This window comes from Achroia grisella, unplaced genomic scaffold (assembly GCF_030625045.1).
Source record: "Achroia grisella isolate CSIRO2021 unplaced genomic scaffold, CSIRO_AGI_Agris_v1 utg782, whole genome shotgun sequence".
Taxonomy (NCBI): Eukaryota; Metazoa; Arthropoda; class Insecta; order Lepidoptera; family Pyralidae; genus Achroia; species Achroia grisella.
The window spans coordinates 3,459,379-3,480,039 of NW_026713022.1; the positions used below are offsets into that span (position 1 = coordinate 3,459,379).

Below are 20,661 nucleotides of genomic sequence, written 5' to 3' on the forward strand. Positions count from 1 at the left end.
CTTAAGAAATCTTATGTTATTTTTGATAAGCACATATTATAGTAATACCACACCTCTATGTATAATTTTGATTTTCCTATTCATATATCTACTTAATATTCATTGAAATTTCTTAAGAGACGCCTTCTTTAGTTCCTACTATGCGCAGAGTGGTTTATCAAAAGAGCGAAAGTGTTTGTACCATACGAAACGGCTATGTCATGTTATGGCGTCATGGCGTGTGTAGAGTATGTGTGTCGCAAGTTATCGACGTATGGCGGAATCTTTGGAAAATATTATCGTACAATATTGTAAAATTATAATTAAACTGTAATTAAACTGTGTAAAAATAAATTAAACTGTAAAATAATTAAAAACCGTTTATTTTTTTACTTTAAAGCCTGTTTCATTTGAAATAATTAAAGTATTATATATACGAATTTTTTACTTCAGACACCTATTTCTTTTAAAATAATCTATTAAATATACGATAACAAATAGTTTTTTCAATAAATAATGCACATTAATTTTAATTTATTAAATAAACAGTTATTACACATTGACGAATAAATAAAACAGTTTTTATTTTTAATTCGTTTATAATAGAAAATGATAAGGTAATTTAATTTTTAAAGTGGTTCCTGTTAATTAGTCTTTACGGATATATTAGGTATACTAACTACTAACTATATAGAGTAGGTATTAAATCTAATATTATTTAATACCTAATATACTAACTATTCGTCAAAATTTATTATGATTAATAAATAATAAGGTAATTGAGAATAAATGTTATAACATTTTTAAATATTAAATGTCAACAAAGTTAAAACAAAGTAGGACGTAGGACAATAATATTAAAATCGTACTTTTCAACGAAATATTATTCAAAATTACGTTAATTTTAATAAAATTAGAAATACGTAATATTTAAATCAATTGAGTAACATAATACAATACGCTCATCGTTTATAATTGGGACCAAGTTCTAACTATATAATCTTCTAATGAAAATTATTATGTCAAAGATTTTACTTTTCATAGTTTTTTGTTTAGATATGTTCTATTATTTAATTATAGGTTTTTTTATATATTGGCTCTATACAGGCAGTGGTTTTTTTAATTACGTGAATTGGCAAATTGCTTACGCTATTGGAATGTTCATATTTTTCATTTCATCAGTTTCTAATACTTTTAAGTGATGTAATTTTTTAATACTTTCAATGTTATAGGAACGCCAAGTGCTCTTAGCCGATCGGTCTTACGTTTTTTCTACAAAACTCCACACGTTTGGGCGAAAGCACGTTCTACTGTGTGCTAGAGGCAAATATAATATAATACTAATGAATTAATGTAATGCATAAACTATAAATAGCTATAATGGTAAAGATTAACGTTAAAATTTAGTTTGTGCATAATGTGTTATACATCGTTTAAAAATAACTTTCTTTTGAAACTTGTAAAGATTGATTTATAATTTACTCGCTACTCGCCCTGGCTTTGCCCGGGTGTACATGTATAGATTTAAAGATTTAAGCATACATAGGGACGGACAGACAGCGACAGCGATTTTGTTTTATACTAAGTAATGATACTGACTTGTAAAAGTCAGTAGCGTTGTCATCTAGTTTCCAACCTAGGTAGAGTTTCTTCAAGATGAGAAGCAGTGTGAGGCTGCGTATGGTGATGGTATTATGGCTTTTGTAGGTAGTATTTGTGTTTATGGTTTAATTTTTATTTCAGTCTGTTTACATGATGAACAACTAAGGATGCAATAATCGATTTAATATTCTTTTTATAATAGATTATAATTTCACATCCTTAACACCAAAATTTATACAAACTTTCATATGATTATAATATCGGTTAGATAAAAATAAAAACTTGTATTCAAATTCTAAATTAGGAACAACAAAACGAATGAATAATTCATATAGCTTTATGTATAAACAGATAGATTCGTGACTTCGATTTAAAAAAAAATAGCAACATCCCACGCTTACCCACCGCATCGCATAATTTCGCCCGCCCGCGTTCTTTTTATATATGTAAAAAATAGAAATAATAAAAGAAAAAAATATAAGAAAAGATCTTAAATAATTATTTATTACTCTTCATAAATGTTATTTCAACCCTTTTCTTTTCATTCTCGTTTCGTTATATATGGAATAGAAATAGAAACACGTTGAAAAATTTAACATGATCATATGATTTCCGTAGTACATTTTTTTTGCTGCCATTCGGGAGCACTAAGATGATGCTAGTTTAGTCTACTTAACTTCACCATCCGATGAAATGCGGTAGTGCAAGGTTAAATTAAGGTTGGATAACCGACATGCAATTTACAAAGAAACTCCTTTGCGCCTGGTTGAAGTGTGTAAACCAAGGGTGAGGTAGATGACTTTATAGAAAGTCTAGTAAATTGTATTTATTGTCCTAAATGTAAATTTCTAATTTAGAATTTGATTAAAGTTAAATAGTGTAGAATCTTCATCAATTATTTCGCTACGGAATAGAAAGGTTGTAGTAGATTAATACGAGCGGAGTTTCATAACTAATAGACAAGGTCGTGACGCTTCTAGTAACGTTGCTCATGTTTATGAATGAATGCACTGAATATTTGTGATGGTCACACATGCTAATGGTAGCGAAATTAAGCAAAATATACCTAAATAGCATTTATACAAACAAACAAACCCAACTTTATATATATTATAGCCTTATTTAATTCCTTATTTTTTTACTAAGGACCTATGTATGAGTAAAGGTCTCCTCAAATTTGCTCCAATGCATTCTGTAATTTGCTTCGGCTATCCAGTCGCAGAAATAAGAAGAACAGGTTTAATATAGTTGAAGCTGATAAACAGCTTCGATCGATCCCCCGTTCAGTTCAAACGGCGATCCATATTACGACGGTCTGAGCCGAGATTCGAACCTCTAGGGGTGCCTCGTTAATTATAACTAAATTACGTAACTAAATTCGTATCTGTCAGGCCATTGTTCACCTTCAGCCGCTCCATAAGTTCTTCCGCGGATTTGAAGTGCCATTTGCACTCGCCCCCTATCGTCCGATGGCGCTGTAAAGGCCAGTTGCGGCATTAGAAAAGGCTTTATATATAGATACATCTATAATACTATAAAAACAATGAAAACATAAATTAAATCTTTTTATGGCAAACCTGTTCAATAGTTTTCTCAATATCTCTCACGAAACGGCAGATCAATAAACTGCGATCGACTCACTCAATAATCTAATAGTCTATAGTTATGGGAAAACGTATGGACAGACAAAGAGCACTTTCGCTGTGTATTTTCACGTAGATACATCGTAAGCTCAACAGTGATACTTGGTGGTTCGTGAGCGGTGCGCGCATGCAAACAACTTTCGTTTGCTATGTCGCATGTGTGATCAACATTTGTTTGTGTGCTATTGTTTGGATTATTGGATATTTGAACTTATCAGTGTGTGATCAGAGATGATTTATTGCAGTTTCATTTCAGTTTACCTTTTTTTGTTTGTCGATGGATGAATTTATTAGTAAAACACTTTTCCTAATACTACAAACTTGCTGACTTTGTGGCGGTTGAAAGTGAAAACATGAATTCGTTCTTATGTATATATGTGTATAATGATAAAAAAAATTAAATGAATATATTTCAGAAGTGACAGTATTTAATATGTAGTTTAGTTCATATATAAAAATTATTTAAGTGGTTATATAAAAAAAACAAAAATTAGCGATGACACAAAATAATATTCACCCGCCGCAGGGTCGGGTAGCGAGTAAATTCTTCAGAAAGAAGAATAAGAAGAATAAAAAATGTCAAAAGATAAAAGCTGGCACATACGCAGGAAGAGAACGGTAAAGCTCTTAATATTGTATTTTTATAATTTATGAATATGGAATCATCCTTCACTGATCAGCAATGCCGATGCAACCATCGGCATTGCTGATCAGTGAAGGATGATAGGACGAGCATGAAGTTCGATCAGTTAGAATTAAGGATGATGGTTTCTAGAAGGATTAAAACTAGCTAGTAGTAGCTTAGTGAGAACCCAAGTTTCTTATCCACCTGGAGTACACTTAATACCTTAATACTTGAATTACTTTAATATTATAGTAATGTGGTGGCCCTACAGTGATCTAAAATATCTGAGATACCCCCAGGTCCGAGAGGACCATGTTTCGAGAGGTTAGAGCGAATTATTAAAATTATCATTAAATTAATAGTGCCTTAAATTTTTAAATCAATTTAAGGCACTATTAATTTAATGATATTTTTGAACATGTAATATATTATACAAGTATTAACAAATAAAACATGAAAGTGGAAGATTTCTTTACAATTATTTAAGAAATACCAAAGAATAATTTTAGAAATATACTTTCAATGCAAAGTTCAAAAATGACATTCTAAACGAGAGCTACAAAATAAGACTTTTAAAAAATGATATACAAATCTATTAATAATATTATAAACAGAACTGTAAAATTGTTTCGATGTAGATCTGATTATAAATTGATAACACCTAAACGACCTTTTTTATTTAAATCAAATATAAATTAGAATAAAAATTTAATTAATTACATGTTTTATAATTCGTATCAATATTCAGGTAACTTTATATTCTAATTTATGCGGCCGAGTGCTAAATATAATCACAATATAAAGTGGCTGTTTTAGTCTCTAATTGAAGGAAAGATACGTGCCGAGGTACACTTTGTACTGATTCATTTGCGTAAAATAGGTTTTTATCAGGGTTAGGAGTTCCGCCGTCTCCGATCTTTTCCCAGTATGACTGAGCGGGATCAAAATTACGGCGGCCTGAGCCGAGATTCGAAACTCCTACCAGTGCCCTCCTACTGAAGTCAATCCTTCAGGTAGGAGGTGACCTTCAGCCGCTCTGTATGTCCTTTCGCGGGTTTGGAGTGCCGTTTGCACTCCACCCCTTGTTGTAGTTTCTAGAATTCTAGAACATAGTATAAGGAAGTAGTTAATTCACGGTTTAAGTGTAAGTACGGGCGGAAGCTCTTTTGAAATCGCATTGTCCGAGACTACTTAGGTTCTAGCGTGTGCCGATGAATTCCCTGTCGATGGTCAGCGGTACGAATGATAAAAGGTAGCCATAGGCATCATGTCGAGCAATTCTTCAGAACACAGTCCGTTGTATATTTGGTAGAACAAATAAAGCGTTGCCAGTTTGTATGACAATCTAATTATTAAAAATGGTGTGATTAAATTCAAGCCCACTATGAAATAAGCAGATCACCTCGCATTAATAAAAAGAAAACTAAAATCACTCTGCAAAATCGCATTTTCACCGTACATTAAGCGATTACGCAACTATTCTGACATAATTGTGTTGAATAACATAACATTACTTATATTATTAGAAGATTAGTACGTACAGCTTGTATGAAACACGTAATGCATTCAAAGTTATGAACCCACGACCCTGCAGTGAAACCGGCGCGAGATAAAAGTGAAATGTGAGACTTTCTATAGATACATGAGTGGGTTGGGCATAGATTTTATAATACCAGAGCAATGCATAATGACGTTTAGCTATGATCGCGTTTCATACAATTTTGTTATCTAGTCGCAGGCTTTTAAGTTCAAGATTACGTAGCCAGGATTGTATGAACGTCTAGACTTATTACTTTCTATATAATAATAGATTATAAAAGTGCTAGTCATTTTCAAGTAAAAACTCGATATCTTTAATTAGTTTATACGAGAGAGCAATTCCAAAGAAAATTGGTCAAGTATGACAAATAGGTATAGATGAAACTAGCAAAAAAAAAAATGTTTTTGTGTATTCAGAAAAGGTGTATCAAACAGTTAACGTTTGTTAACAAGCTTCCCATAATTCCCGGTTTAGCACACCACCTTAATTCCGATGGTCGCAGGTTCGATTCCTCTCCTCCACATTTTTATTATGTGTATAATTACTATGTATCGGTCTGGGTGTTTTATATCTATTATATATTAAGTATGTATTTACAAAATGGATTACAAGCTTAGGATTAGATGGCACTATGTTAATTGTCCAGGGATATATCTTATTAATATTATAAACGCGAAAGTTTATGAGTATAGATGGATGTTTGTTACCCTTTATGCTATTTAACTACTAAATGGATTTTGATTAAACTGTGCAATAATATATTTTAAAAATCCTAACATATTGGCAATAAATTTTATACGGGCGAAACCGCGGGTACAACCAGTATACAAAATGTGTGCGGATTGTTTACCTGATTTACAGATAATACAGACGTAAGAAATACTACGAGTATGTAGAATTGTGTATCATTATATGCAAATATTGATGGTGTGAATACAGTGTTATGTAAAATGATATAACTTTATTAATATCATTAAAACCTAATGCAATTATACTGTTTTGCAACAATTACCAAATGTCAGATAGTATCTCGTGAGAGCGACGACAATGGCGTCTCGAAATTGTAAGAAATAGCGCATTATGGATGTGAAAAGATAGCATTGTGTGAATGAATGATGAGGTATGAGTAATAAGAGATATTCTATAGGTAATGAATTAACGTTAACTGTACATTGACTGATAATTTCGTCACAATTATGTCTCTCAAGTCAGATCTACTGATATGTCCGATTCCATAATCCTAAGAGTGTTGCTGGTGCAGTGGTTGATTACTACCCCGGCTCCGAAGCTAGCGAATTAATACTTGGGGTTTTTAGTCATGAGGAGTCAGGGATTAGGCGTTTTGGTCCTCCGAGAGTGAGAGGAGATCTCTGTGACGGGATTTCGGTATCATCAATAATATGGTTAATCGGAACTTAATTTGAATAATTTTATGGTAAATAATGGTATTTATTTCTCTCAACGCATATTATCCATCCAATTGATTTTAGTTGTAGGTGTTTTGACAAAATTGATCTATGGACAAACAAAGCTCTCGATAACTGAAAGGGTTAAAGAACACATCGCATCTGTCAAATATCGTTAACCATGTTGAAACAAATTACTGCCGTTCTAGAACCGTTTTTTTTGTATTTGAATTGATATAAATTCGATACTGGTATCTTGCCAAATACGGTCACGAAAGCAAAAAGACAGTCTTACTTTACAAGTTCAATTTTTACTTTACAAGTTACAAAATACTTTATATTTGTCAAACATCATCAAGTTATGTTTTTTATTATTTTGTTATGGGAATAGCAAATAAGGTAACTTTGCTATGAACATGAACATAAACAGCACCTCGGATATCACGGTATCATGTAACGCCCATAATACCCCTCATGCGTTGCTATTCCAGAGGTCTAAGATGCCATATCTCTTATCCTGTAATTTCAGATAGATTTCCTTCATATTAAATATGCTGTTCTTTTGCAGTGCGAACACAGCGATGGACAATGACGTCACGCCGGTTTACCTCGCCGCCCAGGAGGGCCACCTCGCTGTACTCAAGTACCTCGTGTTGGAGGCCGGTGGACGCCTGGACGCGAGGGCGAGGGACGGTATGCTGCCAATACACGCCGCCGCGCAGACCGGATGCTTGGATTGCGTCAAATGGATGGTAAGTGATAGAAGTTGAGTTGGTTGTGTCAACCTTGATATTTGGAAGTTTGTATGCACGCGAATCGTGTTTTCCAGTTTTAAATTCAAATCATCTACTCAAGAACAGAAAAAAAATGAAACCCGTTCGTTAATAGTTAAAATTAGAATTAAGTTTAAGACATATAATAATAAAAAATAAAAAAATAGAAAAAACTTCTGGAAACATTTACGTATGGCATGGCTAATAATATTTTTTTTTTTCATCCCCCCAAACTATTTCATTCTTATTCTATACGCAGCATAAATTTCAAAGAACCATCACTAGAATCTAAACTAGGCCGAACCTGTACAACAGATACTGGTTTCTTCCAGCGACAAATAAGTTAAAAATTACATTTACATTTTAACTTAGTGTAAAATAACTTATGAAAATATTAATATGCAATACTGAACAATATTTATTTAAAAGAGCCCCCTGTTCTTCTAGTTATGTGTCTGCTTTTCGAATAAAAAAAGATTATTTAAAAATGCTTATATAATTTTTTTAAATAAAGACTATTATTTCTATAACTACATTATTTTATTGATTTTAGTGAGAATTAGGAATGTTAACATTTATATTAATTATGTTTATAATATAATCTGAAGATACCAGGGGTTAAATGTAAATCTAAATAGATAGTTTGAATTATAAAATATAAGTTTTATACTAAGAGTGTAGTGTTTATATAAATATACATACATAAAAGTCTCGAGTTCGAAACGGGCCGATGTGAATTTCAATTTTAATTTAATTGTTTCATTGATTGACACTACGGATGGAAACACTAGTAACTAACCATTATTGAGAGATGATGGCTCGCCCTTTGCCAAGGATTCAAATATACCGAGCGATATGTGTGAATATCAAGTGTTGCATTCACAACAACAACTGCAGTTTACAATGCCTCTGATTGGTCGTGAATTCTTGATAATATATAAGTTTTTTATTTAGATATTATCTATTTAAAGTGACCCGTTTTTTGACATTTTCTCATAAACACAGCTTATTTTGGATGTTATTTCTCTAGTTGTATGGATGTTTATTTAAAACTTGCTTTGGATGTTATTTCTGTAGTTGTATGGATGTTTATTTAAAACTTGCTTAGATTTTTTGAAACAGGCCAATATACTGTTACCAGTCTTTAAAAAGGTTTTCACCGCATCATTGAGTTAGTTTTAAAGTGTTCTTAGTGTTACCACAAACCGGTGGTTTAACATTAATCGTCTGACACTAAATGAAAGTAGGTATAGAACAGGTAACGTTATAATAGCGCAAGTTTAAATAGTAACCTGACTGATACTTATTTTTTTAGGTAAAATAAATCCTTTACAACTTAAGCACTTAACAATTTATGAAGTTTTTTTAATAAAATAATTTACATATTATACATGTACAAATGTACGTATTGTACGGGAATTGAACCTGCAATCATCGGCAGTAATTCCTTACTGCCGATGATTGCAGGTTCAACCTAAAAAAATAAGTATCAGTCAGGTGCTTAAGTGTTAAGGGGTGGGTTTTCGGTATTGGAATATAATAATCGTCAGGAGATTTCTTAGCATTAGTCGATATTTTAGCTTTTTTTTTTACTGAAAGACTAAATTATATCACGTAACATGTATTCGGATAAGTCGGTTAAAAATGTATCAGCGTTTTCAATATAATTAATTTGCTCTTGAAAATATATACATTTTTACACGTTTAAAACACAATAACACAGAATAATAGATTTATTCCTTATCACTAGTATTATTCACACTGCTAAATGACATAATGTAAATATGTAATGAATTCTAATTAAATTTAAAGTAGGATTATTCCTGACTAATATTAACATATAATAATAATTATTATAAATGACGAACTATTGGGAGATGTGCTAGCTTCAACATCTCTCGATTGAATGACTTCGTTCTGCGGATGTGTGTGACTCCCTCTACCGCGTTAACGCAACGACGAAAGTTGTAGTGTATATACCTATCTTATTCTAGATCGTGGAACGAAACGTGGATCCAAATGCGAGGGACGGAGATGGTGCTACTCCTCTCCACTTCGCCGCATCCAGAGGCCATCTGAGCACCGTACGCTGGCTGTTGAGGCATGGTGCCAGGCTACATCTCGACAGGCACGGCAAGAGTCCCATTAATGATGCCGCTGAAAATCATCACTTGGAGGTAGGACCACCATAGTAACATAAAGTATTAAGGTTTTACAAAGGCCGGCAACGCGCTAGTGACTCACCTGACTTTTCCGGCTTTCATAGGGTACGGTAAACTTTAATCATCAGTTGGGCCGTACACTAGTTTACTACAAACAATCACACTCATAAATTCAAATGTTGCTATCGTGCGAGGAATCGATTCCGCGACCGTTGGAAGTAAAGCGGTGTACAATTCTTTTATGCATGATAATGGAATGGTGCATCCGCTTGCGTTATCGGCACCAGTGGAAGATGATAAGATGAGCATGAGGTCAGATCAGTTAGTCCATCGTGACAAATTCACCAACCATTTCCAGGGGGAACCGCGTGGAGGTCGACCTGACGTGGTACATTGCTAGCAATAAGATCATCAGTCCACATTACTAACAATCCCCTTTCCCCCCAGATAGTCAGTTAGATAAAAATCCTTATCATAGGGATGAAATGGAATTCTTATGGAAATTTGTAAATTAACCTTGTTATCACAAGCGTCTAGTAAACATTCCACTTACAATACATAATTGTAACAATGGCGTGTATTCCTTGTTGAAGGTGTAATTACACGGTATCGCTTTCTACCGTGTCTATGGTCAGGTGTAATCGCGGGCATAGACAATAGAGTAATGCTCACGTTTGGAAAGTATCAGTTTTCACTATGTCACAGTCTGTTGTCTTTCATGTAATTTGAATTTAAAATTGTACATGAGATGACAATAATGTTGCCGATGAATTTATTAATAACTAGCTAATCCGACATACGTTGTCTTGTCTTACCTATGAATAATGAATACGCAATTAACTTTTCTACTATTCCGTGCGACTTACAACAAAAAAAAAGAATTAGCAAAATCGGTCCAGCCATTCGCACGTGAAGCCGTGACCAAGGGATATAGGGATTCAATTAATCGAAATAATCAATATTTATTCATGTAGATCTATTACGGATTCTTATGATATGTCAAAGCTACCGTCAGTTCGTAGTGCTTTCGAGCCAAGAAGAACTGGCAAGGAATTCGGCTCTTATTCTTTTCAAAAGAACTTGTGCATGTTTACAAAAAAAAAATTGTTGAGTTTCTTGCGAGTACTTACTCTATTGAATTAATAGACAAAAACTTGACGTTCATAAGCGGCTAAAATGTCCTACATGAATAATTTGATTTGATTTGCAAAAATACAGATACATTTTCAAATTAAAATTAAGAATAGAGTGAATACCAGCATTAATTATTGCAATTTTGTCAAAAGGAAATAGACTATTCAGTGGCAGTAACCCGAACAAACCGGTCCCCATAAGTAGATTAACGTTTATACATATGAAATAACTATTTCATGTTAAGTTATTTTACCAAACCAAAACTATTACAGCCTAATAAACTGTGTATGAGTATCAGTGTAATTTAGTTTAGTAAATGTTTCGCCGAGGTGGACTTTGTGTAAGTTTGCGTGAGTACTTTTGTCTCGCCTATATCAGCTGTCAAACATCCTGCTTTGTAAGATGTGTTCGATTGAACAATGAGAAATTACAGGGTAACATCATCACACCGAAGTCCCTCGGAATGGCAAAGTGTGAGAACGCATAAGTGGATCGCGGGTGTCACATGATAACGTAATTGTACCGACGTAAACGTTCATATATCACATACATAGTACGAATATTAGAGAAAATCAGACATTTTGGAAAATCCACTTTAAATATTTAGCTTTTAAAGTCTACCGACTTACCATTAGATGGCAGTCAGCTCGTTTAGCAATAATATCTTACTAAAATTACTAAAATACTATAAACGCGAAAGTTTCTGAGTATGTATGGATATTTGTTACTCTTCTATGTAAAAACTACTGAACAGATTTTTATGAAATTATGAACTGAAACTTCTTATATATTAACAATAAAATTCGTGATATTCTTGGCTTATGCATTATAATTTGTAAGATAGTTAACGAAATTTGTCAATTTTTAATATTTGACGTGTGAGTAATTTTATCAGAAAGCGTACCTTAATTATATTTTTGAGAAAACCATTTGACGATATTTGAAGTTTTTTTTACATATACAGATATCGAACCGACATAAAACGGAATAAGATTCTCAAATTTGTATTTATATTATTTTGTTTCTACATATTTTTATGTATGTATTACACAAATTTACCTTACGATATCGAATCTTCGTTAATTTAGACATACATATACTATTTTATAATGAAGTGCTTATGATATGAAGTCGCGGACAAAACCCAGTTAACAATAATTACACGTGAAGTAAAATAAATAACATAATTTCTTCATATCTAACAAAACAATTGCTGTTTCATCGTTAATTGCGACAGATTATAAAATACAGAATATAATACAGCCACTGTGATTGCTGATTACAGCTGTGGTAAATTAGTGGATGAGAAATCTTTATAGAATGTCTATATAAATAATAGAGATATGTTTACTTATGAAATTGTTTTAGAAACCAAACATCATTACTACATTTGAAGATGCAAGTGGATTTATATATATTTATTTCGTATCTGTTGCGGTAGTCGACTTCGTGTCGAATAATATAATATAATTAATATAATATGATATAATTGAATTGTTGTATTAAATAAATATAGCAATAAGAATGAGGAAAGCAAGGTTAATACTTAGCGACCTTCTAAATTCATATAAATATGACAAAACTTGTTTATGTATGTACGTAAGAATGTACAATTAAATTCCTAATGATATGAAAACAGTGAACTGTAATTTATGTAAAAACTATCTACTCGCCCTGGCTTAGCCCGGGTGTACATGTATTATACATATAAACCATCCTCTTGAATCACTCTATCTATTAAAAAAAATCGCTTCCAAATCCGTTGCGTAGTTTTAAAGATTTAAGCATACATAGGGACGGAAGGACAGCGATAGCGACTTTGTTTTATACTACGTAACGAAGAAACTTCATGAATGGATTATTGATAACAATTATCATGCAATGAACTTTTTGAAAAATAAAACAATATATAATAGAGGGGGAGAAGCGGCGGCGGAAGGGGGAGAACCTCACAGGTTATATGATGACGGCCGCGGTGGTCTAACTGTATAGCACACCGCTTTTCTTCCGGTGGTCGCGGGTTCGATTCCTCGCACGGTACAAACATTTGTATTCTTGAGTGTTTGTATCGGTCTGGATGTTTTCTATGTATATTATGTATATATTTACAAAAAAAAAATCTAAGTCTTTATATCGCTTATCTAGTTATGGGTCAAGTTATGCTTACCGTGGGACTAGATGGCGGTGTGTTAATCGTTCAATATTATTATTATTATTATATGTAGATTGTTGGCATTTGAGCCATTAGTTCCTGTTATTTTCTTAACTTAGAAAGTCTATGAGAGTGTCTGCAGAAATGACAAAGCATATTTTTAGAAAAAAATCTACACTATAAGGGTATTCACCAGAAATTCACGATGGCTTCTAAACGTATGCGTGTGGAGGTCGACTTGACAATGAGCTCAATAATACCGATTACTAACAATTCCCCCTCTCCTAGAATTACAGGATGCACGTCTGATGACCTTTGTATTATTCTATTGAATAATCATTTCAATATATTGTTGAACGTGTAGGAATTAGACACGGTGAGGTCAATACCATGTGCAAATTTTTACGCTATTTATGTACAGACAGAATATTCGCCTAATAAGGTTGGAACAATAACAACGGAAATTGTAATTGTTTGGCGTACAAAGTGTAAGAATATTTAGATTTTTCTGGAATAACTTACGAGAATATTTTAAATCAAATTTGTCATTTAGAAATCGTTTATGTTTTAAATAGATCTAGACTTTAAAATTGTCAACGTGGGTATTTCAGTCACACCTATTTTAGCCGCAAAGCAATTTACTTTGCAAGATGCGCTTCGGTTAAAGGTTGAGATATGGCAGTGAAATTATATATATAATTCAATGGCGACGATGGCACAAGTCGTCTGGTTTTTATCAGAAGTGTGCATTTATATGTTATTATAATTGTGAGTCCTTACTTACGGCACCCGATAGCAATCATTTTGGTGGAAGGACAAAATATGGCCCTAAAATTACAGTATACTACACGTACTATACTGTAATTTCACTACGTAAGTACGAGCCGTCCTTATCCTTACATACTAGAATAATTATGGGTTCATATCGTACGAGTTAGCAATTCCGCCGCTTTTTAGGAATTCGCTCAATAATGAAAGTGTTAATAGATGAAATGTTTTGTTGTTCCCAGTGCCTGAACGTGTTGGTGGCTGCCGGCGCTGCCGGAGCAGATAGTAAGCAGCTCGCGTCGTATAAAGCTATCCATTCCTGCGCATGTACACAAGGCGAAGCGAGAGTAAGTATATGTATATTATCTACTATAAAAGCGACTTAATATGTACGTCCTAGATTACATAATGTAGGAATGGAAAGACTTTTCTTTAGGCAGGTGTTTAGCTTCCGCTGCTCCTTAAATCCTACTGCAGGTTTGAAGTTCACTCACCCTTGTTTTTGACGGTGAGATTGTATAAGCCAGGAGAAGTAGTTCGAAAGATGAACTATATAATTTGAAATAGAGATAATAAGCACAGTTTAGTCTTAGTCCATTTCAAGCAAAAACTACTAACTAATGCACGGATTTGAAAAAAACTTTAGTGTACAGACAGGTAATGTCCTAGATTGCTGAAATATGGTAATTGATGCGTTATGATAGTCATTAAATGTGATTTAAAATGTGAACTACACCAGATTTTTCATTCATTCATCTTATTTTTTATTGTATTTCCTACATATTTGTAATATTACTGAACTAATAATATTTGTCATTTCAGTGCGCACTACCAAACTGCATCAATGCTAACGGCAGCCATTCTCCATTCTACCTCCATGCCCCGGAGAAGGAGCACCGTAGTTCTGTAAAGGAGCGCCGGGGATCCCTGCCGTCTACCATAGGATCGATCGGCTCAAATCGCTCGGGCCCAGCGGATGGGTTATATGTGAACCCAATGCAAAGAGCCACATCCACTTCTGCTACCCACAACAGCTCCTCTGGGGAAGAGAGTTCAGGTGAATTATATACATATATTTTCTTCCTATTAGGCTGGTAATATACACTCGGTTAGTTGTCAGGTTGTCCGAATGCGACTGACGTTCCGATTGGCGAATTTATTTGCTACGCTACCTATCTTCAAAGACGGCGGTACCAAGGTATCGAATCTAACAATCGTGTTCTGTGGGAATCTTTATCGTATTATATACGTTTGTAGTAATATATTAGTAGGCTTAGTGATATAAAACTCACTACTAGCTGTCTGAGAAAATAACACAGTAATTGCGTTAATAAACATTAAAAGCTTTTATTTTTTTATCTAATCAAAATTGATATTATAAAGAGAAAGACTTGTTTTTGTATTTGTAATAAAAAGAAATTTTTTGACTTATGTAATGTATATTCAGAAAGAAAAAATGTACTTTATTAACAAGTGTAAGTATAGTCTATTTTATATCCTCCTTATAATAATGGCACCCGTATGAAGCCGGGGCGGTTTGCTAGTCTAGTATACTTTAAGAATAATGTGATGAGATAAATAATTGTCTCCATCCCGATTTTGCGCATCTTATATAAAATTTAAAATATATATATATATATATATATATATATATATATATATATATATATATATATAATAAAAAGTGCTGTAGCACTTGCGTTTGCATTTAATAGGAATAGAAAGAGACAAAACATAATTATTAAAATATATTATGATCTATCACCAATATAATATGTTGCAGGCAAGGAACATTATTGGTACAATTACCACATGATAAAGTACCTAGTTTGTTTAATCATGTAAAACTAATACGATTACGTATTCTTATATTGGTTGTGATACAATGGCTGGAGGCGTGAAGAATCGAGCGTATCTAATAGTGTATGAAGCCAACCGCGTCAAATATACTGTGACACCACTTTATAGTAAATGCGGGACAATATGACTCATAAAGTTTCGCGTATACATATAGTATTTTTAATAGATAGTGGAATAGTGCATTTGGCCTACTCTGCCGATGTATAATAATAACAATACCTAATAATCTTAGGACAATTCACACAGCGCCATCTAGACCCAAGTGAAGCTAGCTAAAGCTTGTGTCATGGGTACTAGACAAATGATAGAAATACATAGATATTTTTTTTCGTAAATACATACATATTATACATAAGAATGTAATTACGAAATTCAAGAGAATAGTTTATATATATAATACATGCGTGTTATAGTATAGAACAAGTCGAGATATTTGTAATGCATCCGTGCGAAGCCAGGATGGGTTAATATTATATATAGACGGCTAGTATTTTATAATAATAAATTATAATTAGTATAAACATGCAACAAACAACGGCTTCATAACGTGTTAAACGCGGCAGCTCGAGTGAAATAATTATGGTAATTAGAGAATTATAGTTTATTGTCGATTTATAAAAATATTGAATAAAATTATTAACACGCTTGAAGAACACAGTCAATTATTTCCTATTAGAAGTTATTATATTAATTACAATAATATTATTACTTAATAAATTAATAGAAAGACATTTATCGCTTCAGCCTTTTGGGACTTTGGGTACTCAATCCAACAATTGGTATAATAATTGAGATTTTCTTTTAGATTTCAATTACATTAATTTGTAATATAAATAATCGATATAATTGATTATAGTCACACTATATTACAAAATATAATAATGGGCTGCGATTGGCATTTACCATCCTCTAATGGTAAATGGCAGCTGTCAGATCGTATGTACCAAATTTCATTCAAACTGTTCAGTAATTTTGGCCTGAAAGCAAGACAGTTACTTTCGCGTTTATAATATTAATAAGGATTATTAAAACTGAATTTACACGTGATCATGGTGGTTGTAACTCTCCCGAAACATAGGAAACTCAATAGTAACAAATAACTTTTTAAACATTAAATTTTTCTCATCAAATTAATTTGTAATTTGAATTTCTAATCTGATTAAATTATATATAGTTGCAATTCCTTCGATTTCCATAATGTATGGTGGTCCTACAACGGAAATGATTTCAGGAAGCGCAAGCGCAGCTTTGGGTAATACAGGTCGCACTCCATTGGTCAGTTAGTTTCCTGTTGTCGCGAGTAGTGGTCGTGGTCAGACGGTCTCTGATGGAAATTTCATAAAAAAATGAATGTCGTTAGCAAAAGACGTATATATGAAGCGTGGACATTGGATAAATATATGAAATACAAATATTATGGTGCGTTTGTTAATAAAATATTTTTTTTATATGAAATTATTATGGTAACGTTAAATTGGTTTTATAGGTGCGAGATTTTTCACGAAGTGCGAAAATCTAGTAAAAATTTTTTTAGGATTATAGGCAACTAGATGTCGGCCGCGACTTCTTGTCTGTGAACGTGATGTACCAAATTAAATATTACATTAAGCCCTTCTCTTCCCCAAACGCTACCTACATATATGGCAAATTTCACGATTACTGTTTAAGCCGTTAATGTGTGAAGTTATAATAATTGAATTAGATTAGTTATAATTAATGTGATTGTGTAGTAAAATTTAAGTTGTCCTCATGGAAAAAATATATTATTATTATTAAATAATCCCTCAATTGATTTTATGTATTAGTTATAAATAAATAAAAAATAATAATTGTTTAACGTGACGGAAAAAATATGACTTTTATTGGGCTATTCGATTATAATAAAAAGTTATATTTTTATAATTTTATTACTTCGTCAGACAGCTACATTATTTAAACGTTTCCTAGAATTTGTTTTGGCAAAACAAAAGTATTCGAATTTAATATTTTATGACAAGTCTACTGGTGATAACAAACGCATACAAAGTATTTTAGTTATACATATATTAGTATTTGTATATATCGGCGCAAGTAGATTAGTATTTCGTGATACGAATATTTTATATAATACATTCTGTAGGGTGGAACTTATTACAGTATTTTCGTCAAATCGTATTGAGTTTAATTTTAGTTTAAGTATCTATAGTACCTTTACTTTATATAGCACATCATTTTCTTCAGAAGAGAAAAAAAACGTTATACGATATAAAACACAATAAAATTGCTATGTAGTTAATAACTTTAACTATATTAATCAGAATATTATTATAAGTAATATTTAAAATAGGCAATAATACACAGATACATATACATTTACCGCCTCATCTTCCCATGGCTGTGGGTTTGATTCCTCCACGAACAAAAGTACTGTTTGTCTAAATTTAAGACTTTCTATGTATTTACAAAAACAACGCTATTTATAATGTTATATGCTCCTATAACATTATATACTTTGTTAGGCTCTAGATGACGCCGTATGATTTGTCCACTCTATTCTATTCTATATGTATACATGGAATAGAATAGATTTTTAAATATACCTTGGAGAAGACCAGAGCCATGGCATCTTGTCACATAATATGTTGAGCTTATACTTATTTGATACACTTTACCATTCCTAATTGCCTAATTACTTATTGTATTTTTTCTTTACTTCATAATTACTATTCCGTAAATAAAATAGAGATGCGACAAAATATTCTCTAGTTTCAACTGAGACAACTGTTCACAGCGTGCTCAGCATCGGATGCAGACTCAGGGAATCCTGGCGGCTGGTTCCTGCATAACAACACCAACTCTGGTGCACCAGCCGCATTATACCAACGCGTCAGGGACCTCTTCCACACCCGCTCACCTGGACCCAGGGTCCCGGCTGAGGGACAGGAGGCACCCACTGTTACTGGTAGGTTATAAGAATAAACTTCAATTCTTGTCCCTGACGGATCTAGGTAGAGAACTCTGAAAAAGGGTGAGCACAATAGATTTATGTAGGTCACAGTGCTACAAGTCTAAGCACCTGACAATAGTTTTTTTTACTAGTAGGTTTATTGATAGAAACGTACCAGATACCGTTGAGTGTAGGTTATAGATATTTTTAATTGATGATAATGGGAACTATTCCATTATCATCAATTAAAAATATTGGCATCGGCACTAGTGGAGAATGATAAGATGAATATGAGGTCAGATCAGTTAGCCCATCGTGACAAATTCAGTAGAAACTTATCACGATGGTTTCCAAATACCGATAGAATTATAAATTATAAAGAAAGACATATACCTACATACCTTAAAAGTAAATAAATAAATAAAATTATTGTGCAGTGAAAGCCGAAGTGCATGGGTCTACAGAGGCGACAACAGTACCCGAGCAGTCGGACAGTGACAGTGGTGCGGAGGCAACGAGGCGTGATCATCATTATGAGGATATATACTTATCGAGGGATGAACACGCCAGAAGAAGGCAAGTCTCACTAATTTATTTCTTTATCTGTAGCGTTTTATATAGTGAAACGAGCGTCGTGATTTATTTTATCTGTTCCGATTCTTTACTTAGTACGCTATTTTAATGGATGATTATGGAATGGTGCACCCGCCTGTGCTAAAGGTATACACTGGTTAGACACCAGTGGAGAATGACTAGATGAGTATGAATTCAGGTCAGTTAGCCCATCATCGCAAATTCACGAGGAATTTATAATGATGGTTTCCAGGACCACATGAAGGTCAACCTGATTTGGTATTGTTAGCAATGGGTTTATCAGTTCATATTGCCAGCCACCAATCCACAGTACCTCTGTCACACCTATTTCAGCCGCTAAGCAGCTTGCTTTGTGATTTATGTTTCAGTGGAATGATAGGATAATGCGGAAAATTTTAATTTTTCACGCGTTGGCATTCCAGAGGACAAAAATGTTATGCCTCTTGTAGCTTACAAAGCAAGCTACTTAGCGGGTGAAATAGAGGAACCTATCTGAATCATTTTTATAGTCTACCTATGACAATTCTAAGAACTGTTTAAATAATAAAATAACTTTTCGAAGAAAAAATCTAATAACATTTTTTAGTTTAATGTCAATCGAATCTACCTCTTGTACCTATTAACTGCCTTTACACCAAACGTTTTTTAACGTGCGATTAGGAGCGTTTTATCCCGGAAAAGCCACCGCCGGCAATCGTGAGTGATTGATTTTAACTGTTTTTTGTGTTCACTTTTTCGCGCGTGATTGTGCGAATATTTTATGTCATTTCACTTTCTTTTAAAATGATGTTTTTTATTCCACAGATTTTATTATCCAGACACGTTTAAGATTTAGAAATTATCAATAACTCTATAATTATTGTCGTCTTAGTTAGGTGTCTGCCATTTTGCAATCATAATTTATTATTGTAAAAAGGCGGGCGCATGATGGAAGGACACGGAAATGAGTGAGTTGGCGGCGCGCGCAATCTATCTCGTTCTCTTTACATGTTCCTTCTTTCCTGCGTGAAAGCCAATTTACGCGTGAAACAGCGTACGTGTAAAGACTGTTATTATGTGTCATTTTATCCGCATCATTTGGTATATCTTTGTTGTATGTCCGTAAGTTATACCTGGTCATAACTGTTTGGTGACAGGAGTAGCTCCCGTGACTCTGGCAGTCACAGCCGGCCAGGAAGCGCAGCCTTAGTTGTCGACTACTCCACCAAAGAGAATATCGAAATGTGAGAATTACCAGCATTCACTGCCTAATGCTTCCGTAGTATTCCTTCTTTTTACGAAACTATTTGTTAATTGTTTCCATTCTTTTATTATTTCCATTGCTTCTTCTTCTTATGAAATAGGTTGCCAAATAATTTAATTCTTTATAGTATTCACGGATTTCTTTCATCTTACAAAATTTTGTTAGATGCTTCCATTTTTTCAGCTATTATTAATATAGATTATTTTTTCTTACAAAATAAATTGCCAGATGCTTACATTTCTTTACACTGTTTA

The 20,661-nt window shown here is 33.2% G+C and overlaps 1 protein-coding gene across 3 annotated transcripts in view; it reads left to right on the plus strand.

The window, feature by feature from the left end:
• LOC131851270 (espin) overlaps positions 1-20,661 on the plus strand; it is a 120,152-nt gene that overhangs the window by 75,047 nt on the left and 24,444 nt on the right. For 2 of the 3 annotated variants that reach the window (XM_059201747.1, XM_059201746.1), the window contains exons 3-9: positions 7,364-7,547; positions 9,563-9,745; positions 14,027-14,131; positions 14,607-14,841; positions 18,415-18,585; positions 19,008-19,146; positions 20,301-20,387. In XM_059201747.1, coding sequence (XP_059057730.1) covers positions 7,364-7,547; positions 9,563-9,745; positions 14,027-14,131; positions 14,607-14,841; positions 18,415-18,585; positions 19,008-19,146; positions 20,301-20,387 — 1,104 coding nt within the window. Of the gene's footprint in view, positions 1-3,186; positions 3,843-7,363; positions 7,548-9,562; positions 9,746-14,026; positions 14,132-14,606; positions 14,842-18,414; positions 18,586-19,007; positions 19,147-20,300; positions 20,388-20,661 lie in introns of those variants that run through there. The other variant, XM_059201748.1, reaches the window with a different exon arrangement.